This window comes from Hirundo rustica, chromosome 6 (genome assembly GCF_015227805.2).
Source record: "Hirundo rustica isolate bHirRus1 chromosome 6, bHirRus1.pri.v3, whole genome shotgun sequence".
NCBI lineage: Eukaryota > Metazoa > Chordata > Aves > Passeriformes > Hirundinidae > Hirundo > Hirundo rustica.
Genome location: NC_053455.1, coordinates 60,044,599 through 60,067,928, shown reverse-complemented (window position 1 = coordinate 60,067,928; position 23,330 = coordinate 60,044,599). Strand labels below are relative to the sequence as shown.

The 23,330-nt window shown below is 68.1% G+C and overlaps 6 protein-coding genes across 6 annotated transcripts in view; 3 read left to right on the top strand and 3 right to left on the bottom strand.

The window, feature by feature from the left end:
• The first annotated feature begins 520 nt into the window (after window positions 1-520).
• OSBP (oxysterol binding protein) lies at window positions 521-6,364 on the top strand. Its single transcript, XM_040067610.1, has 15 exons — window positions 521-606; window positions 759-953; window positions 1,883-2,091; window positions 2,640-2,887; window positions 2,961-3,159; window positions 3,461-3,566; window positions 3,651-3,705; window positions 3,826-3,957; window positions 4,039-4,284; window positions 4,366-4,486; window positions 4,570-4,673; window positions 4,763-4,858; window positions 4,945-5,126; window positions 5,213-5,433; window positions 5,510-6,364. The coding sequence occupies exons 1-15, from the start codon at window positions 521-523 to the stop codon at window positions 5,650-5,652; spliced, it is 2,343 nt and encodes a 780-aa protein (XP_039923544.1). The 3' UTR covers window positions 5,653-6,364.
• A 783-nt stretch (window positions 6,365-7,147) lies between these two features.
• CABP4 (calcium binding protein 4) lies at window positions 7,148-9,795 on the bottom strand. Its single transcript, XM_040066475.1, has 6 exons — window positions 9,502-9,795; window positions 8,387-8,417; window positions 8,047-8,190; window positions 7,862-7,971; window positions 7,439-7,586; window positions 7,148-7,359 (listed from the first exon to the last, which is right to left on the bottom strand). Exons 1-6 carry the CDS (start codon window positions 9,751-9,753, stop codon window positions 7,331-7,333), a joined length of 714 nt encoding a protein of 237 aa, XP_039922409.1. The 5' UTR covers window positions 9,754-9,795; the 3' UTR covers window positions 7,148-7,330.
• A 796-nt stretch (window positions 9,796-10,591) lies between these two features.
• CORO1B (coronin 1B) lies at window positions 10,592-14,375 on the top strand. The gene is made up of 11 exons (XM_040066383.2): window positions 10,592-10,656; window positions 11,381-11,583; window positions 11,665-11,787; window positions 11,867-11,996; window positions 12,066-12,247; window positions 12,466-12,585; window positions 12,661-12,765; window positions 12,834-12,979; window positions 13,058-13,115; window positions 13,368-13,670; window positions 13,770-14,375. The coding sequence occupies exons 2-11, from the start codon at window positions 11,383-11,385 to the stop codon at window positions 13,890-13,892; spliced, it is 1,491 nt and encodes a 496-aa protein (XP_039922317.1). The 5' UTR covers window positions 10,592-10,656; window positions 11,381-11,382; the 3' UTR covers window positions 13,893-14,375.
• Window positions 14,376-14,752: 377 nt separating this feature from the next.
• PTPRCAP (protein tyrosine phosphatase receptor type C associated protein) lies at window positions 14,753-15,957 on the top strand. Its single transcript, XM_040067609.2, has 2 exons — window positions 14,753-14,803; window positions 15,216-15,957. Exons 1-2 carry the CDS (start codon window positions 14,753-14,755, stop codon window positions 15,762-15,764), a joined length of 600 nt encoding a protein of 199 aa, XP_039923543.1. The 3' UTR covers window positions 15,765-15,957.
• Window positions 15,958-16,521: 564 nt separating this feature from the next.
• RPS6KB2 (ribosomal protein S6 kinase B2) lies at window positions 16,522-20,211 on the bottom strand. Its single transcript, XM_040066386.2, has 15 exons — window positions 20,092-20,211; window positions 19,398-19,432; window positions 19,181-19,301; window positions 19,037-19,105; window positions 18,825-18,972; window positions 18,502-18,559; window positions 18,323-18,423; window positions 18,150-18,240; window positions 17,969-18,059; window positions 17,737-17,844; window positions 17,572-17,634; window positions 17,424-17,501; window positions 17,240-17,347; window positions 17,050-17,162; window positions 16,522-16,690 (listed from the first exon to the last, which is right to left on the bottom strand). The coding sequence occupies exons 1-15, from the start codon at window positions 20,161-20,163 to the stop codon at window positions 16,522-16,524; spliced, it is 1,425 nt and encodes a 474-aa protein (XP_039922320.1). The 5' UTR covers window positions 20,164-20,211.
• A 223-nt stretch (window positions 20,212-20,434) lies between these two features.
• The window catches only part of CARNS1 (carnosine synthase 1), a 23,168-nt gene continuing 20,272 nt past the window's right edge, over window positions 20,435-23,330 (bottom strand). Inside the window, exon 2 of the mRNA XM_040067608.2 lies at window positions 20,435-23,321. Coding sequence (XP_039923542.1) covers window positions 22,008-23,321 — 1,314 coding nt within the window. The 3' untranslated portion in view covers window positions 20,435-22,007. The remainder of the gene's footprint in view (window positions 23,322-23,330) is intronic.

Here is a 23,330-nt window from a genome sequence, read left to right as displayed (position 1 = left end):
TTTTTTTTTTTTTGCCTTTTTTCCCCCCGTTTTCCCTTTTTTGCTTTTCTTCTTAATTTCATTTGCTTGTCGTAATTTTTTTTTTTTTCTCTCTCTTTTTTTTTTTTTTTTTTTTTTTTTTCTTTTCTTTTCTTTTTTTCTTCTTCCCCATCCCTCCCAGTTTTTGGTTCTGGTTAATGAGAATAAAGTTTCTAAATTTACATTTTTATAGGGTATTGTAAATAAAGATGAATTGTATACGGCTGCCAGCCTGGCCTCTCCTTCTCTGGCCCGAGCCACCCCCTGCGCGACAGCGCCGTGTCCCCGCCGTGTCCTCGTTCTGTCCCCTCGGGGGTCTCGAACCCACGACCCCCGGGGGTACCTCCGAAGCAGGGGGCGTGGCCACACCTCAGCCAATGGCAGCGCGCGCTGCGCGAACCCCCGCCCCCCGCCAATGGCTGCCGCGTGACTCACCGCGCGGCGTCAGCACGCGCGGCGCACCGCTCCCCCGCCCATTGGCTCTCCGCCTGATTGACGGCCTATGTGTCCGCCCTCGGCCAATCGCAACGCGCGGTCCGCCCCGCCGGCGCCCCGGCCGCCAATGGGGCCCGGACGTGAGCGGGGCGAGTGACGGCGACGCGCGGGGCGGTGGCGGCGGCGGCGGCGATGGCGGAGCTGCGTGCGGCGGGCGCGGGGCCCGGCCCGGCCGCGCCCCCCGGCCCCGCGGCGCTGCCCGCGGCCCCCGGCGCGCCCCCGGCCCTGCCCTCACCGGCGGCGAGCGTCGGGGCGGCACCGGCACCGACGGCGGCACCGGCGGCACCGACAACGTCGGCGGGCGGCGGAGCCGGCGCGGGCGGCGGCGGGGCCGGTCCCGGCTCGGCCCGCGAGGGTTGGCTCTTCAAGTGGACCAACTACATCAAGGGCTACCAGCGCCGCTGGTTCGTGCTCAGCAATGGGCTGCTCAGCTACTACCGGTACGCACCGGGACCCGCCCCGCCGCCCCCCGGGCCCCCCGTGACCTTGGGGCCGAGCCGAGCCCCCGCGGCGGGAGGGAGGCGGGTGCGAGCCCCCCGCACCGGGCTCGGGAGCGCACGGTGCCCCGGTGCCGGCCGGCAAGGAGGGCGGCTGTCGCCTCCCTGTCCCCGCGGTTGTCGCCTCCGTGTCACCGGGGATGTCCCCTCCCGGTCACCGGGGCTGCTCTTGGCGGGAGGGGAGCTGTTGGCCTGCTCCCCGTCGCCCCTCTGTGCCAGCAGGAGAGGGGGGCGGTTGTCACAGCCCCGTCCCCGTGCTTGTCGCCTCTCCGTCCCCGGCATTGTCACATCCCCGTCCCCGGGGGTATTTGGGGGCGGGGGTCTGCCGCCCCCTCAGCCTCCCGCAGCTCCCGGATCCCGCCGTCCGTCCCAGCAGCTCTTCCCGCTGGCCTCGTTGTGTTGTCACCCGCGGGGACACCTGAGCCCGGCCGGGGGGAGGCTTTGTCCCTCCATTATTGACGGGGAACCGGAGCCTTCGGCAGCCGCCGGCTCCGGTTACATCGTCGGCAACGAGGGGGGGGCACCGCTCCGGGGGCGTCCCGTCCCGGCTGGATGTCACCTCTGTCACCCGCTGACGTGGAAGGGGAGTGCCAGCCTGGCGCGGCCTCTCTGGGACTTCACCCTCGTCCCGGGCCGTGCCAGGTTCCGGGAAGGACCGGATCCCTGAGGCTCCGGGATCCCCGAGGCCACGCCTGGGAGCTGTGGACTTGTCCCCTACGAAGCGATATCCCCAGGCTCTGGCACCAGCAAACCCTCCCTATTAATAGCCCTGGCTGCTGGACCGGGAATGCCGAGCCCCCTGCGCGGCCCCTCGTGGGCTAATCCCGGGGATCCCGGCCCTGTCCTTCCCTCACTGCGGCTTTCCCCTGCAGATCCAAGGCGGAGATGGGCCACACGTGCCGCGGCACCATCAACCTGGCCACGGCCAACATCACCGTGGAGGATTCCTGCAATTTCATCATCTCCAACGGCGGAGCCCAGACCTACCACCTCAAGGCCAGCTCCGAGGTGGAGCGGCAGCGCTGGGTCACCGCCCTTGAGCTCGCCAAGGCCAAGGCTGTCAAGATGCTGGAGGAGTCAGGTACGGAATTCCCGGATCCGTGGCGGGGTCGCGGTGCGCTCAGGGTGAAATCCCAGCACCCAGGGGAGGGTCGGTGTCCTCGGAGTGGGATCCCAGCACCGCGCATTTGCCGGGTTCCCAGAGCCCCACAGGTGGCAAGAATCCCAGGACAGGAGCCCAGTGCTTGGAGGACTCAGGGCAGGATATCAGTGTTCCACAGGATCCCAGCGTCCTTGGGGCAGAATCCCAGTGCCTCGCAGGATCCCAATGCCCAGGGAGAAGAATCCCAGCCCCACAGGGCCGCAGAATCCCAGTGCCCCCGAGCATGATCCCGGTGACCCCAGGGCAGGATCTCAGTGCCCCCGGCAGCATCCCAGCATCTGTAGCAAGAAGGTTTGGGAGGGGATGGCTGTGTCTCTGCACGTGTGACAAAGCCTGGCGTGCACAGAGCTGGACCATCGGTGTTCGGGAGCCCTCAGGGATTTGGGGATCCCCTCCCCATGCCCTTCCTGGCAGCCCCACCACAATGACTGACAATCCCACGCTCTCCGTGCCTTCCCCTCCCGCAGACGACTCCGGTGACGAGTCGGTGTCGCAGACGGACAAGACGGAGCTGCAGAACACCCTGCGGGTTTTATCCAGCAAAGTGGAGGACCTGAGCACCTGCAACGACCTGATCGCCAAGCACGGCACGGCCCTGCAGCGCTCCCTCAGCGAGCTCGAGGCCCTGCGGCTCCCCCCGGAGAGCACGGACAAGATCAAGCAGGTCAACGAGCGGGCCACGCTCTTCCGCATCACCTCCAACGCCATGATCAACGTGAGTCTCCGTCCCCAGGATTCCTCAGCGGGAAGAGCCCCCCGCTTCCGTGCTGAGCGCCGTTTCCCCACAGGCCTGCCGGGATTTCATGCTCCTGGCACAAACGCACGGGAAGAAGTGGCAGAAGTCGCTGCAGCAGGAGCGGGATCAGCGGATTCGGCTGGAGGAGACGCTGGAGCAGCTGGCCAAGCAGCACAACCACCTGGAAAGGGCTTTCCGGGGGGCCACGGTGCTCCCTGCCGGCACGGCCGGTGCTGGAGGCTCCAGCAAAGGTGGGGAGGGGCAAGTGCTGTGCCCAAGCGTCTCCTGGATGCTTCCCAGGATTTTCTGAGGCAGGCTCGGGTTCTCTTACTCTGCTGATCCCAAGGGATGTGTCCATCCCATCTCACCTGTGTGGCCAAGTGATTCTGGCGTCCACAGCAGGGTCCAAACTGGCTCCTCCGAGCCTTATCTGACACCCCTCAGAGCCAGGGTGGGGTGTGACCCCCTTGCCTTGCTGATGGTGACAGGGGAGCCTTCAGTGGGAAACTGGGAATGATATCCCTTCCTCACCAGCCCTGTCCCCTTTCCCAGATCTGTGCTGCCCTGCCAAAGGTGACCTGAGTGATGAGGATGACGACAACAATGAGTTCTTTGATGCCCCGGAGATCTTCCCCATGCCTGATGTCATGGGCCACAAGTGAGTTTCGGGGGAGAGAGGAATCCTCTCACTGCTCTGCTCTGCCTTGCTCTGGAATGTTCACCCCCTTTATCCCCTTCCCAGGAGAACTGGGAGCAACATCAGCGGCACCAGCAGCGACATCAGCTTGGACGATCAGGTGGGATGGGGGTTTAGGGCTTGAGGGCTGCCTAAATTCCCATGGGAATTTAGGGATTCAACATGTCACAGGGATTCCATGTCACAGGGATTCAACAACCTGTGTCTCCCCTCTCCCTAGTACAAGCACCAGGTCGAGGACACCAAGAAGGAGAAGAGAACACGCATTCCCTACAAGCCCAACTACAGCCTCAACCTCTGGAGCATCATGAAGAACTGCATTGGGAAGGAGCTGTCCAAGATTCCCATGCCAGTGAGCACAGATGTGGCCGGCAGGTGGGCACAGGGCACCCCTGAACCTTCTTCCTTTTTTGACCCATTTCCCCTTTTCCAGGTGAACTTCAACGAGCCGCTGTCCATGCTGCAGCGGCTGACGGAGGACCTTGAGTACCACGAGCTGCTGGATCGGGCGGCGCGGTGCGAGAGCTCCCTGGAGCAGCTGTGCTACGTGGCCGCTTTCACCGTGTCCTCCTACTCCACCACCGTCTTCCGCACCAGCAAACCCTTCAACCCGCTCCTGGGAGAGACCTTTGAGCTGGATCGCCTGGAGGAGAGCGGATACCGCTCCCTCTGCGAGCAGGTGCGGCCGGCTCCGCTCTCCCAGCCTTTCCCGGGCCCTGGGATGGCCGGCACTGAGCTGTCCCCAATCCCGTGTCTCCAGGTGAGCCACCACCCGCCGGCTGCCGCCCACCACGCCGACTCCAAGAACGGCTGGACGCTGCGCCAGGAAATCAAAATCACCAGCAAATTCCGAGGGAAATACCTCTCCATCATGCCTCTGGGTGAGCGCCCCAGGAGCGTGTGGGATTTTCGGGACCCGCTTGAGGCTCCAGGTGTGGTTCCCAGCACGCTCTCCCTCCCTCAGGCACCATCCACTGCGTCTTTCACTCCTCTGGCAACCACTACACGTGGAAAAAGGTGACGACCACCGTGCACAACATCATCGTGGGGAAGCTCTGGATAGACCAGGTGGGAAGTCGTGGATGGGAGGTGTATGGAAGCGTGGATCCCTGGGGAATGGGGCATGGGTGGGTCTGACCGTCCTCTCCCCTCCGCAGTCAGGTGAGATCGAGATCGTCAACCACAAGACAGGGGACAAGTGCATCCTCAAGTTCGTCCCTTACAGCTACTTCTCCCGGGATGTGGCGAGGAAGGTAGGGACACGGAGCCACGGGGGCACCCCGGGCTGCTGGTGGCTGCCCGAGCACGTCCTGATCCAGGCTGTCCCCTCTCCTGCCAGGTGACTGGCGAGGTGATGGACCCTTCCGGAAAGGTGCATTTCGTGCTGCTGGGCACGTGGGACGAGAAGATGGATTGCTACAAGGTCCAGCTGGGAACAGGGGACAACGGAGCTGAGGCGCGGCCACGAGCCCACGAGGCCGAGGACAGCCGGGTGCTGCTGTGGAAGCGCAACCCGCTGCCGTGAGTAGGGAAAACGGGAACGTGGTGGCCCCGGGGGCCGGGCCGCGGGGCCGGCGCTGAGTCCCGCGTTCCTTGCCGTGCCGTAGGAAGTACGCCGAGAACATGTACTACTTCTCGGAGCTGGCGCTGACCCTGAACGCGCCGGAGAACGGGACGGCCCCCACGGACAGCCGGCGGCGCCCGGACCAGCGCCTCATGGAGAACGGGAGGTGGGACGAGGCCAACGCCGAGAAGCAGCGGCTGGAGGAGAAACAGCGGCTCTCCCGCAAGCGCCGCGAGGCCGAGGCCGCCCGCGCCACCGAGGACGGTAAGGAGGGGCTGTCGGACAGGGATGTCCCCCCTGGGTGTGTCCCCCCAGGCCCTCACCCCGCTGTGCCCCCCAGGGACGCCCTACGATCCCTACAAGCCGCTGTGGTTCGAGCGGAAGAAGGACCCGGTGACCCAGGAGCTGGCGCACGTCTACAAGGGGGGCTACTGGGAGAGCAAGGAGAAGCAGGACTGGAGCTCGTGCCCAGATATTTTCTGAGCACGGCGAGGAGGAGGAGGAGCGGCGGGGCTGGGGGGAGGGAGGGATGAAGGCCAGGATCCCCCCCCGTCCGTCCGTCTGTCTTAACCGCGTGTCCCCGCGCCTCGCCGTGAGCGCCGGCCGGGCTTTGCCTTAGCCCACCCGAACTGACCTTGGGGAGCAGGAGCCAACACAGCCCCCTGCCCAAATCCGTGCTGGAGCAGGGGGGGTCCGTTCGTCCCACCCACCTCCTCGGCACCCTGGGGTGGGGGCACGGCCGCCCCTGGGGTGGGGGGCCCCGGGGAAGGCGCTGCGGGGCGAGCCCAAGGCTGGCCTTGGTCTCCCCCCCTCCCCTTTTATTCCCGTTCCCCTTCGCCCCCAGGAGTTTGGGTGCTTTTGGGGTCCGCAGGGGGGCCAGACTCCGCCCCCAGCCTGTTCTATAGGTGTATATTATATATATGTAGAGAGCAATCGGGGCCCCCTTCTCCCCTGCAGCCCCCAGTCCGGGGGGTCCCCACCCTCCCCGGGGTGGCCCCCACATGTGGGGACCCCCCATGAGGTGCCTTCCCTGTAGGTTTAGGGCAGGGGGAGGCCTGGGTTTTGGGGGGTCCCTCCAGGGTGCAGTGGGACCCCTGCACCCCCAGACACTACAGGGGTGGGGAGATGCGCCATGGGAGGAGTCTCTGCACCCCCGAACCTGAAATTGGGGGCGTTTGATGCCTTTTTTTTTTTTTTTTTTTTTTTTTTTTTCTTTCTTTCTTTTTTTTTTCTTTCTTTTTTTTTTTTTTTTTGGTCTCCGGAAAAAAAAAGAACTAAATTAAAATCTGTGAATGCCCCAGCCCTGTGCCTGCTCTGTGGGGTAGGGGGAAGGTCCAGCCCCTCCCTGCGACTGATTTTGGGGGGGACCCCCTACTCCTGGAGGGATCTGAGTGGCAGTCTCCTGTGTCCCCCTGTGTTCCCCACTGGATTTGGGGTGCTGGGTGACTTTTTGGGGGGACGGATCATTGACCTCTTCCCAGGGACCTCTTTTGGCCCAGGAGGTCACCTGGTCTGGGGGGGAGCATCCAAGGAGGGGAGGTCCCAGGACGTTCTGGGGTCACTTCCATGGGGAACCCCTGCGAGTGACACGGCTTCCCCCGTGCCCTATGCATCCCCTTGGCACGTGGCCTCTGATTGGCCAGCTGGCACGGGAGGCACGTGCTGATTGGTCGAACCCGTGCCCTACCTGGCGCTGACTGGCCACTTGGTTTGAGTGGCCGCTCCGGGTGGGCTGGCGTTTTCCCGCCCGCCTGGAATTGGAGCGAGCTGATTGGCCGGCCGGTCACCGCGGCTCAGACCCAGCCAATGGGAGGGCGCGGTCTGGCCCCGGAGCCGCGCCCCCTCAGTGCCCTCAGCTGCCCTCAGGGGTGGGACCCCGCTGTCCCCCACCCCCGGCGGTGGCCCGGGTGGCCGGGGTGGGGACACTGCCCCCGCGTCCCTCCCCACAACCACCAGACACGTTCCTGCAGCTCCGCTCCAAGGGGTTTATTGGGTCGCCCGGCCTCCACTGGCTCTGCCGCTGGCTTTTGGGCTCGGGGGTTTCGCGTGTGCCCCACGCCCAGAGGCTCCACTCCAGCTGTCCCCTCTGAACAATGAGGCTGGCAGAGCTCTCGGGCCGGGGGGGGGTCATCCGGGGGTCCCCTCCCGCCCGGTGTCTCCGTTAGCGGGACGACAGCATCATCACGAACTCTGCGGGGCGAGGAGGGCACGTCAGGGGACCCGGGGCTCAGCCCCTGCCGCGGCCCCCGGGAAAGGGGGTTCCCCTCACCGTCGAAGTCCACGTGGCCGTCCCCGTTGAGATCCACGTCCTGCAGGATCTCGTCCACCTCCTGCGCCTTCAGCTGCTCCCCCAGCAGCGCCGCGATGGCCTCGCGCATCTCAGCCGTGCTGATCTCCCCGTCCCCGTTCATGTCGAACTACGGCACCCGCGGGGCTGGGGTCACCCCGTGGTCACTGCTCCCCCGTGGTCGGTGTCCCCTCCATGTCCTTGGTCACCCCATGGTCCCCACTACGGTCACCACCTCCCCATGGTGCTTCCCGTGATCACCGTCCCCTCCGTGCCCCCATCGTCACTGTCCCCACCAGGGTCTTTCTAGGGTCGCTGTCCCCAGCACGCCCGTGGTCCCCTCATGGCTGCGGTGCCCCTGAGGAGGGCGCGCCACGCCCGCCGTCCCCTTGGCGGTGGCCGTACCTCACGGAAGGCAATCTTGAGCTCCCTCACGCCCACCATGTGCGCCGTCTCCTCCCGCAGCTTCGGGCCCATCATCTGCACAAAGTCCTCGAAGTCCACGCGGCCGCCCACTGCGGCAGGAAGGGGACACCCTCAGCCCTCCAGCGACCTCCCGGTCCCCTCGCCGGCCCCCCGAGCCCACTCACTCTTCATCTTGATGTGCTGGGAGATCTCGATGAGCTCCATCTCGGTGGGCATGTAGCCCAGCGTGCGCATGCACTCGCCCAGGTCCTTGTAGCTGATGTAGCCATCCTGGTCCGTGTCGAACTCCTTGAAGGCATCCAGCAGCTCTGGGCACGGCCACGGGTGGGGACAGGGACATCATCAGGTGTGGAGGGCAACACAGTGTCCGTGTCACCCTGGGGCAGGTCCCTTCTGGGATGTGGGAGACCCCTCCACGGCCACATCCCCATGGCAGATCCCTCCATGGGGACGTGCCCCACCATTCCCCTAGGCCCGTGTCCTCACCCCATCCCCTCTGCTCACCATCCAGCTCCTCCGGGGACAGATCCCGCTCCTGCGTGGGACACACAGAGGGGGGGACAGCAGAATGAGACCCAGCTCCATGTCCATCCCCCCTCCTTGCCCCCCCCAAATCTCGCTGTCACCTTTGTTAAGCGCGGGACAAAATTAACTCCACTGGAGGATTAGTGGGATTGGAGGCAAAGCCCCGCCCTGCCCTGTGCCTGCGCCTCCCACCTGCTCTGCCCCACCTCCCGTGTCCCCCCTCTTGCTGTGTCCTACCCCGGGACCCCCAGGCTCTGGATGGGATGTGCCGTGTGGCCACGGATGCTGTCAAGGGGGGTTGTACTCCAGAAGTGATGGGGCTTGGAATTTTTACCCCCACGGAGCTTGGCTGCCCCTGCCCAGGATGTCCCCTCTGTCCCCAGCACCCATGTCCCATCCATCCCCACGATTCCAGGGTGTCCCTGTCTGTTCCCAGTGCCCCCTATCCCCTTCATTCCCCAGGTTTCCAAGCTGCCCCTAAGCCCATTCCCACTGTCCCCATCCCTGGGGTCCCAGAGTGTCCCTGACTGTATCCCCACTGTCCCTGTGTCCTTTTCATCCCCAGAGACCCAGAGTGACCCTGACGATGTCCCCAGTGCCCAACGTTCCTTCTATCCCCAGGGTCCTGGAGTGTCCCAACCCCACCTTCACTGGCCCCATGTCCCCTCCATCCCCAGGGTTCTGGAACACCTCCACTGTCCCCATCCCACTGTCCCCAAACCCGTACCCACTGCCTCAATGCCGTCTTCATCTACAGGGTCCTGGACTGTCCCTGTGCCCATCCCCACTTTACCCATGTCCCTTCCATAGCCAGGGTCAGGACCACTGTCCCCATCTGTCCCCATCCCCACTGTCCCCACGTCTCCATGTCTCAAACACTCCACATCCCCTCCATCTGCAGGGTTCTGCACTATTCCTGTCCCCACCCTCCCTGTCCCCATCCCCACTGTCCCCATATCCCCTCCATCCCCAGGGTCCCAGAGTGTCCCTGACCACGTTCCCAAAGCCCCTGTCCCCATCTCCACTGTCCCTGCATCCCCCCCATTTCCAGGGTCCCTCCCTCCCCACCGTCGCCCCCATGCCCGTGTCCCCACCTTGCCAAAGACGGTGTTGAGGAAGGGGGAGTAGGTCTTGATGGCAGCAGCGTGGGGGTCCACGGGACCCTTCTTCCCACTCTTCTGCCCGTGGCCGCCGTGCCGGGACTCAGAGCCGGAATCCTTGGGGGCCGGGGCACCGACGTCCTCGGGAGCTTTGGGGGGTTTCTCCCGCTCCTCGTGCCCCCCTCTCCCCTTCTGCGGGGGCTCCGTGTCCTTGGGGGTCCCCTTGTCCCCGCGGGAGCGTGGCATGGGGCCGGGGCCGGGTGGGCAGAGGGCGGGCAGGGAGCGGGACCCCGGGACGGCCGAGCCGGAGGAAGGAGCAGGGAAATCCTCTTACACCCCCCGTAACACCCCCCCCCGAGACTCCCCCCGCCGTGGGCCCAGCAGGGCAAAGCCAATTAGCGGTGATTAATGGCAGGAAACAGCCACGGCCACCGGCCCTCGGGCAGAGCCACGCGGCCACCGCGTCCCGGCCACCGGACAGGTCCCCACAAGCGTCCCGGGGTCCGGTGGTGACACCTCAAAGCCACCGCAGCGTCCCCAGCCCCACCCACACCCCCGGCGGTGACACCGCTGCGTCCCCTCACCTGGCACCTCTCTCCCACCTCTAAGGCAGGTCCACTCATTGTCCCCCCAGGATGGGGACTGGTGGGGTGTCCCCAGCACATGACTGGCTGGGCACAGGGTGGCACAGGGGGCTTCAGAGGGGAGAACACCCCAAAATGAGAGCAGGGAAAAGCCCGGCCCGGGGGGTGACCTGGGGTCACCCTGGGTTGACGCAGGGGGGGCGACACTGGTGGGGGCGACAGCCTGCCAGCAGCGCCCCCGTGTCGTTCGCTGCCACTGCCCCTGCGCCGCCCGCCACTGGCACCTCCGTGCCACCCACCGACGCTGCCCACGGGGACCGTGCCGTCGGATGTTCCTATCCACGGGGACCGTGTCCCCGAGTGTTCCTATCCACGGGGACCGTGCCCCCCGGCTGTCCCTGCCCACGGTCCCGCTGTCCCGGTTGCCGCCCCGCCGCTCCCCCCGCCCCGGAGCCGCGCAGGCGCGGGCCGGCCCCGGTCACTTCCTGCCCCGCCCCCGCCGCCGCCGCCGCTCCCGCCGCCCCCGACACCGGCACCGGCACCGGCCTCGGGCAGCGACCCGCCGGTGAGTGCGGGCAGCGATCCGCCGGGCACGGCCCCCGCGGGACCCCCATCCGCCTTCCCGGGGCGGCCCCGGCCCCGTTCCCTGCGGGGACACCCTCGGTCCCGGTCCCCATCCCTATCCCTGTCCCCGTACCTAGCGGGGCCATCCCATCCCCTTCACCGTCTGTGTCCCCATCCTCGTCCCTGTCCCCGTTTCCGTTCCTGTACCAAGCGCGGCCACCACCGGCCCCATTCCTGACCCCTCCCCCGTCCCCATCCTGCCTCCTGTTCCCATCCTCGTCCCTGTCCTCGTCGCTATTCCCGTGCAAAGTCCTCATTCGTGCCCCCCCCCCCATCCCTTTCCTCGTCCCCATCCCTTTACCTCTCCCTGATCCCACAGCCAGCAGGGCCACCCCGTCCCCTGATCTGCTGGAGCTGTCCGTGCCCTCCTTTCCGTCCCCACCCCGGTTTCCAGGACACCCTTGTCCTTGTCCCCGTCCCGAATGGGACACTCCCTGTTCCACTCAGAACCCCCCATTCCTGGGGCGCTTCCTGAGTTCCCTTCGGGGAGCCAGCTGGGACAGGGGTGTGTGCCCCGATTCCTGGCTCTCCAGAGCTGGCTGAGCCGCCCTTTACCGGTGTGGACGGCAGTGACAAACCCAGTTCAGGGGACACCCTGGTGGGCCCCACCTCCCGGGTTTTGGGGTATCCCAGCGTGCCTGACCACGGGCCGGGGCGCTCCCCAGCCATGTCGTTCCGGAAGGTGGTGCGGCAGAGCAAATTCCGGCACGTCTTCGGGCAGCCGGTGAAGACGGACCAGTGCTACGATGACATCCGCGTGTCCCGCGTCACCTGGGACAGCACCTTCTGCGCCGTCAACCCCTCCTTCGTCGCCATCATCGTGGAGGCCAGCGGCGGCGGCGCCTTCCTCGTCCTGCCCCTGCACAAGGTGACGGCAGGGCGGTGAGGCGGGCGAGGCGGGGGTTTGTGCCGGGGGGTGACCCCTTCCCTGCTGCCGCTTCGTCCCCAGACCGGCCGCATTGATAAGTCGTACCCCACGGTGTGCGGCCACACCGGCCCCGTCCTCGACATCGACTGGTGTCCCCACAACGACTCCGTCATCGCCAGCGGCTCCGAGGATTGCACCGTCATGGTGAGGGGGTGGCCCGGGATCCTGGCTGGGGCTGGCAGGGGTCACCCCGCTTCGCTGACCGTCCCCTCTGTCCCCTCAGGTGTGGCAGATCCCGGAAAACGGGCTGAGCCAGCCGCTGACGGAGCCGGTGGTGGTCCTGGAGGGCCACTCGAAGCGCGTCGGCATCGTCACCTGGCACCCCACCGCCCGCAACGTCCTGCTCAGCGCGGGTACGTGGGGGCACGGCGGGCGCGGGGAGGGGGCCGTGCGGCCGAGGTGACCCCTGCCACGTCGCCCAGGCTGTGACAACGTGGTGCTCATCTGGAACGTGGGCACGGCGGAGGAGCTGTACCGGCTGGACGGGCTGCACCCCGACCTCATCTACAGCGTCAGCTGGAGCCGCGACGGCTCCCTCTTCTGCACCGCCTGCAAGGACAAGAGCGTCCGTGTCATCGACCCCCGCCGCGGCACCGTGGTGGCCGTGAGTGTCCCCACCCCCCCGGGGGACCCGTGTCACCAGGGCGCTGCCCTGCCCTGGTTCTCGGGGGGGATCCCCTGCTCCCTGCCCTTGTCCCGCGGTGCACCCCGTTGTCCCGTGCTCCGTGGGTGTCCTCGTCCCCTGGCTCTCCCCGCCGTCCCCTGTCCCTCAGTGCCCGTCCCTGGGGCGCGGCGGGCGCTGGTGACGGCCGTGCCCCCCAGGAGAAGGAGCGGGCGCACGAGGGGGCCCGTCCCATGCGCGCCATCTTCCTGGCCGACGGCAAGATCTTCACCACCGGCTTCAGCCGCATGAGCGAGCGGCAGCTGGCGCTGTGGGACACGGTGAGCGGCACCCCGGGGCTCCCCCGGCACCGCTTTGGGTGTCCCCTGCCCGCCTGACATCTCGTCCCACCCCAGGAGAACCTGGAGGAGCCCATGGGGCTGCAGGAGCTGGACTCCAGCAACGGGGCTCTGCTGCCCTTCTACGACCCCGACACCAACGTGGTCTACGTCTGCGGCAAGGTACGGAGCCCCCCGCCCCGCCGCTGGCCCCCCCGGAGCCAGGGACCCTCCTAACGCCGTGTCCCCAGGGCGACTCGAGCATCCGCTACTTCGAGATCACGGAGGAGCCGCCCTACATCCACTTCCTCAACACCTTCACCAGTAAGGAGCCCCAGCGGGGAATGGGCTGGATGCCCAAGCGCGGGCTGGACGTCAGCAAGTGCGAGATCGCCAGGTGGGCACGGGGACGCGGAGGGACGAGGTGAGGGGAGCCCCAGGAAACCATCCGTGACCCCCTCTGCTCCCCTGGCAGGTTCTACAAGCTGCACGAGCGCAAGTGCGAGCCCATCATCATGACCGTGCCAAGAAAGGTGGGTGGGGGTGGCAGCAGGGCGGGGGTAGGGCCACGTGGGGTGGCTCAGGAGGAAGTGAGAGAGGCCACCGGGCGGGACACGGGGCTGTGGGGGGCTCCTGGGCAGGACGTTGTGACCGGGCAGGGGGTCCCTAATCGGGCTGGGTGGGGGTCCCCTGTGGGGTCTGTGTGTGAGGACGTGGGAGCAATGGGGGGGGTCCTCGGGGTCCCCCTGAGGACGCCACCGCTCTGACGCTGCTGCCGGCGGCAGTCGGACCTGTTCCAGGACGACCTGTACCCGGACACGGCGGGCCCCGAGGCGGCCATGGAGGCCGAGGAGTGGGTGGCGGGGCGCACGGCGGGGCCCGTGCTGGTGTCTCTGCGCCAGGCCTACGTCCCCAGCAAGCAGCGGGACCTCAAGGTGAGCCGGAGGACGCTGCTACACGACAGCCGCGCCGCCGCCACCGGGGCCACCGGGGCCACCGGGGCCACCACGCCGCCCCCCACGCCCCCCGCCGCCCCCGCGTCCGCTCGCTTCAGCGCCCCACCGGTGCTCGGCTCCAGCAACGCCACGGTAAGGGGAAAAAAGGGGGAAAAAGGGGAAAAGGGACAGAAGGGTGTGGTCGGTGTGGGTGTGGCTCTGCTGGGCGTGTCTGACGGCGCTGTCCCTCAGGGGGGCCGCCTGGAGGAGGTGCTGCAGGAGGTGGCGGCGCTGCGGGCGCTGGTGGCCGAGCAGGGCCAGCGCATCTCCCGCCTGGAGGAGCAGCTCAGCCGCCTCGAGAACGGCCACGTGTAGGGACCCCCGCAGGGACTGCCGCCCCAGGGACCACGCCTGCACCCCAGGGAACCCCCCTGAACCATCTCGCCCCCCTGGGGTGCCCCTCCTCGCCCTGCTCCGGGCCCTTCTCCCACTGCGGGGCTGGCCGCCCCTCTGGCAGCTCCCCGCTTCCCCCCATTGCCTTACTGGGTGCTGCCCCCCCTCCCGAACCGTGGACCATTCTCCACCCCTGCCCCCATTCCTCGGGCTGGGGGTTGCTCCTGGGATCAAAGATTACACACCTGCACCCCCCAGTCGCTGTGTGGGGTCTCCCCTCTTTCTGTGGGGCAGGGCATGATCTGCCTTCCTCAACTGTGAGATATCGTCCCCCCTATATTTTGGGGGCATTTCCTCCCCCCTCTCCTCCTCCTTCTTCTCCTCCTCATGTCCCCTGGCCTCTCCATTCCAGTGCAGGGTCAAAAAACTATATTTTCACTCCAAAATAAAGGATTTATAAGAAAAGCCACGGTTGCAGGGGCCACCTGGGGGTGACGGAGTGGGGGCAGGAAGGCGCAGCGGCGGTCACGGGTGGGAGCTCAGCGCCTTGGCAGGAAGCGGGGGGGCACGGGGCGGCATTTTGGGCTGCAGGGGAGAGGGGGGTGCTCCGGCACATCCGCTGCACCCGGGGCAGGAAGTTGGGGAGGGCTCCCCCATCTCAGAGCGCGCCCGCGGCATCACGAACCGCTCTGGCTGCACCCACTGATGGTGAGCACCCCAAAACCGGGCAGGATGGGACATCGGGGTGGGGCTGGGAGCCCGAGGGGCTGGGGGACAGGTTTGGGGGAGTCAGGATCAGGGAACCGGGGTGAGGCTGGGGGGAGTGGGAAAGTAAGGGGAGCATGGAGTGTTTGGGGAATAAGGGGAGCACAGTGAGGCTGGGGGGCAAGGAGGTGGGGGTTTAGGGGAGCACGGTGGGCTTGGCGGGGGGGTCAGGTATTGGGGTGGCATTGGGGGCTGTGCAGCCCCATTGCAGACTGCGGGTGCCGCGCTTAGGGGGGCTCTGGAGATTTGGCAGGGGGTGCTGCGGGGCTGCAGCCCCGTGGGCAGGGGTGAAGGGGTTCTGGAGGGCCGTGCGGCCATGCGGGCTGGCAGAACCCGGTTCCTCTCCCCCAGCACCTGCAGCTGCTGCTGCACCCGCCACCCACGGCTTCTGTCCCCGGAGGTCACCTCCCCCTCCCCGGCCCTGTCCCCGTACCTTGCTCCCTGTCCCCGCCGCCCTTCGCCCCGGCCCTTCCCTGCATTCCAGCTCCGGGAAGCCACGTGCCGGCTGTGCGGTGCTGACCCCGCTGCCCTCACCCGCAGGCTGCCCCGCGGTGGCACCCGGTGCTGCTGGCGCTGGTGGGGCCGGCGGCGGCCGGGGACCCCGCCGGGGCCCGCAATGACCGGGCGGTGGCCGCCCTGCTGGGGCTCCTGCTGTGCCTGGCGCTGGGGCTGGCGCTGGCCTGGCACCACCTGTGCCGCCTCTCCGCCGGCCGCTACCACCCCCGGCCCTTGGGCCACCGGGCGCTGGAGCTACTGCGGGGACAATGGCACCGGCTGCGCTCACCGGAGGACCCCGCCGCGGCCCTCGGGGACGGCGACGGGGAGGTGGCCGTGCGGGACGAGGCGGAAGAGCTGATGCCCTGGAGTCTGGAGCGGCGACCAGAGCAGGACGAGGAGGATGAGCAGGAGGAGGATGAGGATGAGCATGAGGAGGATGAGGCCGAGGCAGCGCCGGAGGGCGGGGAGAGCCCCCTGAGTGAGGGGGAGGCAAAGGGCGGCAGCGCCGAGGCCCTGCTCAGTGACCTGCACGCCTTCTCGGGGACGGCGGCCTGGGGGGACGATGTGCGGCCACACGGCACCGCCTTGTGACATCATCGTCCTGGTGTCACCACCCTTGGATGTCACCTCCCTGTAGTATCACCTCCTTGCAGTGTCACCTCCCTGTAGTGTTGCCACCCTGTAGTGTCACCTCCCTGTAGTGTCACCGCCTTGTAATGTCGCCTCCCTGCAGTGTCATTGCCCTGTAATGTCATCTCCCTGTAGTGTCACCTCCTTGTAATGTCACCTCCCTGCAGTGTCACTGCCCTGACAGCAGAGGGACCCCTTCTCTGTCCCCGATTGGCTCCGTGGGCCGCAGCACTGACCAATAAAAGAGCAGCTCTGCCTGGATCAGGGGCGTGGTCTGCAGAGGAGTGGGTGGAGCCAATGGAAAGGGTGTGGCAAATGGGCGTGGTATCACGCGGGGGCGGGGCCTGGACCCTCCCCTGGCGGCGCAGCTCCCCCACCCTCTCCTTGGGACCCCCCCCCAGCCCTGCACTGGGACCACCGCAGCATCAGCAAGTCCTTTAATTGGCACACATCCAGCAGCAGGGCCGTGCCCCAGGGGCCACACCCCAAAAGGCCCTGCCCCCAGAGGGGCCACACCCAAAAGGCCACGCCCACGGGGGGGGCGCATCCTTGGGGCGCCACAGCCCCAGGGGTTCTCCCCGCGCCCCCAAGCCCAGCGGGCAGGGGGCTGTGCCGGAGGGGGATGGGCCCCCCAGAGCACAAGCAGCACCGTGGGGTCCCCCCCACCCCGTGGGGAGCACCAGGCCCCCCCCCCCAAAACCCCCCGCCCTCCCCACCCCTACCTGGGCACCCGCCCCCGGCCCCCCTTCTGCTTCTTGGCCCCCCCCGAGGGTTTGATGGGCAGGGGGGCCGTGCCCTCAGGCGGGGGGGGCTGAGGGGGCCCCAGCTCCATGGGGTCGCCTGGGGCCACCGGCTTGAATGCATCGAAGGGGGAGAACTTCACAGGGCTGCGGGGAGACACACGAGGGGCTGAGTGAGGGGCTGCAGCCAGTGCCCACAGAGCTCCTTCCCCACCCCTGGGGGCACCAACTCCCCCCACACTCCATGAGCCTCCCCAGCTCCTTCTCCTCCCCTCACCCTGATTTCCTCACCCCAAAGCACCCCAAGCCTTCACCCCACCGCCCTCGCAGTCTCTCTCTGTGCTCTCAGGACAGGGCAGGTTGAGCCCCCCCACTCTCTATGAAACCCCAGCACACCTTCCCCCGTCCCCACCTCGCTGCCCACCCTGAAACCCCCATCCCAAAGCGCCTCCAGCCCCGAAGCCCCCCAGCCCGAAGCACCCCCCGGCCCCGCTGCTCCCCGGTACCTGACGGGGGTGCGGGGGCTGCTGTTGAGGCGGCGGGGGGAGCGCACCTTGGGCTGGAAGGAGAACCCCTCCTTGATGCTCTCCAGCACCGAGGGGGCCACGTAGGTGAAGCCCTGCGGGTGCGGGGGTGTCAGCAGGGGAGCCCGGGGCCGGCTGCCGGGGGTCCCCCCCACGGCGGTGCCCCCCCTACCAGGAAGGCCTGGTTGGCGCTCTCGCTGATGGCAGCGTCGTCGGGGCTGTCCACGGGGGTCTGGCGGGTGAAGCGGGTGTCGAACTGGCTCACGTCCTCCTCCGACTGCTGCGAGGGACACGGCGGCTGCTCCCACGGGGCTCCCCAAAACGTTCCCAGCCTCCCTCCCTCAGCCCCCCCGTACCAGGCAGGGTTTGAAGGGGGGGTCCAGCCTGCGCGCCAGCAGGTCCTCCCAGTTGATGTGGCGGAAGAAGGGCTGTTTCTGTGGGGTTTGGGGGAGTCAGGCCGGAGCTGGGGGGGTGTCCCCTGGTGCCCCCCGCCCGCCCCCGTACCTGCACATCGGCCGCGTCACCGGGGCCCCCCCCAACCCGCTGGCTGGGGTTCCGCTTGAGGAACTGGAAGAGAAACGGGGATAGAGACGGGAACGGGGGGAGAGGACCTACATAGATAAGGGTGGGGGAAGGTGAGGAAAATTTTTCTGGGGGGGGCCGGGGCACCTTCTTGAGGAGGTCACGAGCATCGGGCGTCAGGTAGGGCGGCAGCACCAGCTTCCCCTTGAGGATCTTGTCGATGGTCTTCTTGCGGTTCTCGGCGGTGAACGGCGGCTGCAGGAGGCACCGGGGGGCCGTGAAGAGCCAGGCGGGCCGGGAAGGTTCGGGGTCAACCCCACAGGCACCCCGGGACGCCCCCCAAAACTGCCAGGGAGGAGGGAGCAGCGGTGGGACTTGCCGAGCCGGTGAGCATGTCGTACATCAGGGCGCCCAGGCTCCACCAGTCCACCGCCCGGTTGTGCCCGCTCCGCACCAGGATCTCGGGGGCCCTGGGGGGTGCAGGGGGAGTGCTGAGCCGACGAGAGGCCAGGACAGACACCCCCCTCCCCAAATTCCCCCCAGCGCTGCGTCCACCTCACATGTACTCGATGGTGCCGCAGAAGGTGTGGGTGACGGCTCCGTCATGGATGGACTCCTTGCACAGCCCGAAGTCCGTCAGCTTGATGTGCCCTGAGGGACGTGGCGGGGTCAGCACTGCCCCCAGAGAACCCCCCAAGCTCCCCAGCTTCCCCCATCCTCCCCCCAAACCCACCTTGGCTGTTGAGCATGATATTCTCCGGCTTAAGATCCCGGTAGATGATCCCGTGGGAATGCAGGTGACCCAGTGCCAGCGTGATCTCGCTCAGGTAGAAGCTGCAGCAGGATCGGGGGAGGCCGTGAGCGACGTCGGGGTGCCCGCCCCATCCGCACCCACCGCCGCCACATCCCTACCAGGCAGTGTCCTCCAGGAAGATCCCTTCCCGCTCCAGCTGCATGAAGAGCTCTCCACCTGCATAGGGAGCCCAAGAGGGACGGTCCTGAGCCATCCCTGGACGCTCCTTAATCACCCTGGGGAACATCTGAGCCATCCTGGGACGCCCTTAAACCACCCCTGGACCCCCTGAGCCATGCCTGGACACCCTCCTCGGACATTGCAGCCATGCCAGGTCACGTTTTAACCATCCCTGGACACCCTGGAACCCCTCGAGCCACCCCTGGGACAAGTTGTAGCCATCCTTGGAGTAATCCCCGGGCCCCCCGGAGCCATCCCGCACCGCTGAGGCACTCCAGGATGAGGTAGAGCTTGCCGCCCGTCTGGAAGGCGTAGATGAGGTCAACGATGAAGGGGTGCTTGACAGCCTCCAGGATGTTCCTCTCGGCCCGTGTGTGCGCCGTGTCCTTGGCGTTGCAGGCGATCTTGGCCTGGGGGGGAGGCGGTGAGCGGGAGGGGTCCCCGGGGGGGCCGGGGGGTCCGGGGAGGCCCTACCTTCTTCAGGACCTTCATGGCGAAGATCTTCCCCGTGTTGGTGCCCTGCACCTTGCGCACCTGGAACACCTGGGAGGACGGGCGGGGAAGGTTGGGGACGCCGTCGGGGAGCACCGAGTCCCCCCCGGAGTGCCCCGGCCCCACCTTGCCGTAGCCGCCCTTGCCCAGGACGCGCAGCAGCTCGAAGCAGTGAGGGCCGATGTGCTCGGGGCCGTTGTTGACGCTGCTCTCGGAAATCTCGATCTCTTCGTAGTGTCCCACCGGCCTGGCGGGAGAGGGGGTGAGCGGGGACGGCCTGTCCCCTCCCTGTCCCCTGCCTGTCCCCTGCCTGCATACCCCTCCACCGCTGTCCCCCACTTACTCCAGGCCGTTCCCCCGGGGCTCCAGCTCCATCTCCTGCGGGAGGGAACCCGCGGTCAGAGGTGGGCAGGGAACGCACGGCAAGGAAGGGACACGGGGCAGGCAGGGGACACACAGCAGAGAGAGGACCCACGGCAGGCAGGGGACACTGGGCAAGGAGGGGACGCGGGGCAGGAGGGGGAGACACAGCAGAGGGAGGACCCACGGCAAGCAGGGGACGCGCGGTAAGGAGGGGACACGGGGAAGGCGGGACACGGGCACGGCACGGCCGGGACACGGCAGCGCGGGGCGAGGCAGCGCCGAGCCGGCCCAGCCGGATGTTTTGGGGCCGAGGCCGGGCCCTGCCCAGCGGGAGCCGCCCGCTGCCCGCCCGGGATCCGCGGCTGCCCCCGGTGCCCCGGCGCCCGATCCCCGCGGACAGCACTGCTACACCCCTGTCCCGCCAGCGGCGGGACCCCTGTCGCCGCCCCTGTCGCCGTCTCCCCGAGCCCCTGCCCGCCGCTCCCGGCACCGAGCGGACCCCACGCACCCCCGACACCCCCGATCCCGCCGTCCCCACCGCGCCCCGGTGCCGCTCACCGCCTCCACCGCCCGTCCCGCTCCCGGCGCCTCCCGTCCCCGCGGCGCCCCCCGCCCCAGCCGCCGCCGCCGGTCGCGGCCCCGGTGCCCCCCCCCGCGCCCCGCTGCCGGCTCACGGCGCCCAGCTCGGGCTCGTCCCCGTCGCTGCCCTCCTCGGTCTCGAGGTCGATGTCGAACACCCCCGCCATGACGGCGCCGTGCCGGGACCCCCGGGGACCCGCCCCGATGGCCACGCCCCCAGAGGGCGGGCACGCCCCCTCGCCACGCCCCCCGCCGCACCGCCTTATCGGGACCCCGGGGAAGCCGCCGCCGTGGCCACGCCCACCGCCACGCCCCTCCCCGCGCGCGTCACCGGGGTGTCCCCTCCGCGGGGGACACGGGGACGGGGGGATGCCCGGGGGTGGCGCGGGGAACACGACAGAGGCAGCGCGGCCGCTCACAACCTTTACTGGGGTCCCCGGCCCCGCCCCGCCCCCGCTGCGCCGCGCTGACGTCAGCGGCGCCGCCGTGACGTCAGAAGGGGGGGGGACACACGTCCCGCTGACCCCACGCGGAGATCCCGGTCGGGTTTTCCGCGGCGTCGGAAGGCACGAGTGGGGCTGCGGGGCACCGGGGTTATTGTGGGGTCACTGGGATGATCGCCGCTGTCATTGCGGGGCGGCGGGGGCTGCGTGTTATTGTGGGGTCTCTGGTGTCATCGGAGGGCCACCGGTGTCACTGTAGCGTCAGCGGCACTAGAGGGACTGGGGTTTATTGGAGGCTGTCAGGCACTAAAGGGGCTGCGTGTTATTGCGGGCTCTCAGGCGCTACAGCGGCTCGGTGTTATTGTAGGGTCTCTGATGTTATTGTAGGGCCAGGGGCACTACAGGGGCTCGGTGTTATTGTAGGGTCTCTGGTGTTATTGTAGGGCCGTGGGGGCCGTAGGATCTGGGTGTTATTGTAGGGTCGCTGCTGTTATTCTACGGTCAGGGGAGCTACAGGGCTCTGTGTTATTGTAGGGTGCCGGGTGTTATTGCAGGATCTGACATTGCAGGGGCTGGGCGTTGGTGCAGAGTCACTGCTGTTACTGTAGGCCCTCCCCAGTGACGGCACAGGGGTTCCCCACACAAGTCTCATCCCAGGGGACTTTCTCAGCTGCTCCAAGGAATCCCTGGGTACCCCCACTGTTATTGTAGGGTCTCCCTGCGCGGGTCTGTTGCTGTAGGGTCTCCCCGTGCCGGTTTGTTATTACGGGGTCTCCCCTTCAAGGGTGTCATTGTGGGGTCTCCCCTGCTCACTCTGTTACTGTGGGGTCTCCCCACGTTTCTTTGCTATTATGGGATGTCCCGTTAATTATTCCTTGCCATTGCGGGGTCTCCCCATAATGGTTCGTTACTGTAGGGTCTCCCCATGCCGGCAGGTGCCAGCGCACCTCAGGCTTCACCTGCTGCTCTCATGGGGTGCCCTGGGTGCCTCGGGGGGGTCCTGGCTGCCCCCACCCTGGGGGTGGCATGGGGACAGCAGGGGCCGGTGTCCCCCTGTGTGTCCCCAGGCATGGGATCCCCGGCTTCGGGGATGGGGAGCACTGGGGGTAGGGACAGGGGAGAAAGGGGAGGGGGGATGTTGGGAAGCAGGGAATGGGGTGCCTGGAGTGGGGGAAGAGTAAACTTAGGGTGAGGGGTGTCAGTGTGATTGAAGGACGAAGTGCCGGGATGGAAAGGGATGCCAGGGAATACGGTGCCAGGACATGGGGGACGCCAGGGATCGGGGTGTCAGAGCAGTGGGGAGTGCCAGGAGACGGGGATTTGGGATCCCAGGGTACGGGATGCCAGGATGAAGGGGAGTGCCGGGCAGAGAGGTGTGGCAGGGCAGGTGACCGGGATCCAGGGCGGCACAGGGATGCCAGGACACGGCGTGCCGTGCCGCGGGGTGGGGGGGGGGGGACAGCGGGACGAGGTGCGGGGGAGATGCCGGGGAGGGGCGGCGGGGCGGCGGGAGGGGGGTGCCGGGGCGGGCACCCCATTCCCCCGCCGTCCCCGCTGCCTGCCCGGCGCTATTTGAAGTGGGACAAGAAATGCTCCACGGGATACCGGGGGGAGTCGATGCCCAGCCCCCGGCAGAGCCCCAGCAGGCGCTCGCAGGCCTCGGCCAGCGTGGCCCCCGCGCACGCCACGCTCAGCAGCGGCTCCTCGTACTCCCCGGCGCCCTCGGGCTCCTCGAAGAGCCGGTTGAGGCGGACGAGCCCGCGGCCGTGCAGCTCCCGCAGGGCCTCCATGCCCCCGCCGCCCGCCAGCGCCTCGCCGTGCTCCGAGCCCAGGCACATCACGCCGGCCAGGTGCGTGCGGGGCGCGGGGCGAGCGGGCAGCACGGGCGGCACGCCCAGCGCCACCAGCACGGCGGCCAGCAGCAGGTCGGGGCCGTAGACCTCGCGGATCCAGTCGCGCAGGTAGAAGCCCCCCATGCGGGGGTTGATCTCCAGCAGGCGCGGCCCCGCCGGCCCCAGCTTCAGCTCCACGTTGAAGACGCCGTCGCGCAGCCCGCACGCCCGGCAGCATTCCAGCGCCGCCCGCACCAGCTGCGCCTGCCGGTCGGCGGGCAGGCAGGAGGGCAGGCAGGCCGCCGTCTCCAGGAAGGCGGGGACGCGCGTGGGGCCGTTGTCCGACACCCAGGCGCCCAGCAGCCGCCCCTCGAAGACCACCAGGTCCACGTCGTGCTCGGTGCCCGGCACGTACTCCATGAGCAGCATGGCGTTGCCCCAGCCCAGCCCGATGCCCGGGTGGTCGGCGTCGTCGCGCAGGTCCCTCCAGAGCCGGGCGGCGTGAGCGTGGCACTGCCCGGCGTCCTCCACCAGCCGCACGCCCACGCCGCCCGCGCCGAACTCCAGCTTGGCCACGGCGGGGAAGGGCACGGCGGCCGCCGCCCGCTCCACGTCGCCGTGGCTCCGCAGGCGGCGGCAGGGCACGGCGAAGGCGGCGGGCGGCGGGCGGCCGCGGCGGCAGCGCTGCAGGTGCCGGTGCGTGCGGCTCTTCTGCTTGGCCACCTGCACGGCGGCGGGCGCGGGGCCGCGGAGCCCCAGCCCCCGGCACACCAGGGCCGCCAGCACCACGCAGTCGTCCCAGTAGGAGAGGCAGGCGTGCGGCCGCAGCCCCCGGGAGCGCAGCAGCTCCAGCACCCGCTCGGCGTGCTCCTCGTCCCGCCGGTGCTCCCGGCTGTCGTAGGGCAGGAAGGTCTGCACCAGCCCCGCCGCGAAGTGCTCCGGGTCCGACTCCACCAGGTGGATCTGCGGGCCCGCAGGGGCGTCACCGGGGCGGAGGGGCGGCCGGTCCAGGCCGCCGCCCCGCCGGCCCCGGCCCGCCGCGGGCCCGAGCTCCCTCAC

Excerpts from the sequence above, each read along its gene's own strand:
- OSBP (XM_040067610.1), top strand. The coding sequence starts at position 521 with ATGTGTCCGCCCTCGGCCAATCGCAACGCGCGGTCCGCCCCGCCGGCG. Across the intron at positions 954-1,882 it reads GGGCTGCTCAGCTACTACCG|ATCCAAGGCGGAGATGGGCC; the intron begins GTACGCACCGGG and ends TTTCCCCTGCAG. Across the intron at positions 3,706-3,825 it reads ACATCAGCTTGGACGATCAG|TACAAGCACCAGGTCGAGGA; the intron begins GTGGGATGGGGG and ends CCCTCTCCCTAG.
- CABP4 (XM_040066475.1), bottom strand. The coding sequence starts at position 9,753 with ATGCCACGCTCCCGCGGGGACAAGGGGACCCCCAAGGACACGGAGCCC. Across the intron at positions 8,418-9,501 it reads TCAACACCGTCTTTGGCAAG|GAGCGGGATCTGTCCCCGGA; the intron begins GTGGGGACACGG and ends TGTCCCACGCAG. Across the intron at positions 7,360-7,438 it reads CGGCCACGTGGACTTCGACG|AGTTCGTGATGATGCTGTCG; the intron begins GTGAGGGGAACC and ends CTCGCCCCGCAG.
- CORO1B (XM_040066383.2), top strand. The coding sequence starts at position 11,383 with ATGTCGTTCCGGAAGGTGGTGCGGCAGAGCAAATTCCGGCACGTCTTC. Across the intron at positions 11,997-12,065 it reads CAACGTCCTGCTCAGCGCGG|GCTGTGACAACGTGGTGCTC; the intron begins GTACGTGGGGGC and ends CACGTCGCCCAG. Across the intron at positions 12,586-12,660 it reads AGCTGGCGCTGTGGGACACG|GAGAACCTGGAGGAGCCCAT; the intron begins GTGAGCGGCACC and ends GTCCCACCCCAG.
- PTPRCAP (XM_040067609.2), top strand. The coding sequence starts at position 14,753 with ATGGAGTGTTTGGGGAATAAGGGGAGCACAGTGAGGCTGGGGGGCAAG. Across the intron at positions 14,804-15,215 it reads TGAGGCTGGGGGGCAAGGAG|GCTGCCCCGCGGTGGCACCC; the intron begins GTGGGGGTTTAG and ends CCTCACCCGCAG.
- RPS6KB2 (XM_040066386.2), bottom strand. The coding sequence starts at position 20,163 with ATGGCGGGGGTGTTCGACATCGACCTCGAGACCGAGGAGGGCAGCGAC. Across the intron at positions 19,302-19,397 it reads CCCCGGGGGAACGGCCTGGA|GCCGGTGGGACACTACGAAG; the intron begins GTAAGTGGGGGA and ends CTCTCCCGCCAG. Across the intron at positions 18,424-18,501 it reads TTCCTGGAGGACACTGCCTG|CTTCTACCTGAGCGAGATCA; the intron begins GTAGGGATGTGG and ends ATCCTGCTGCAG.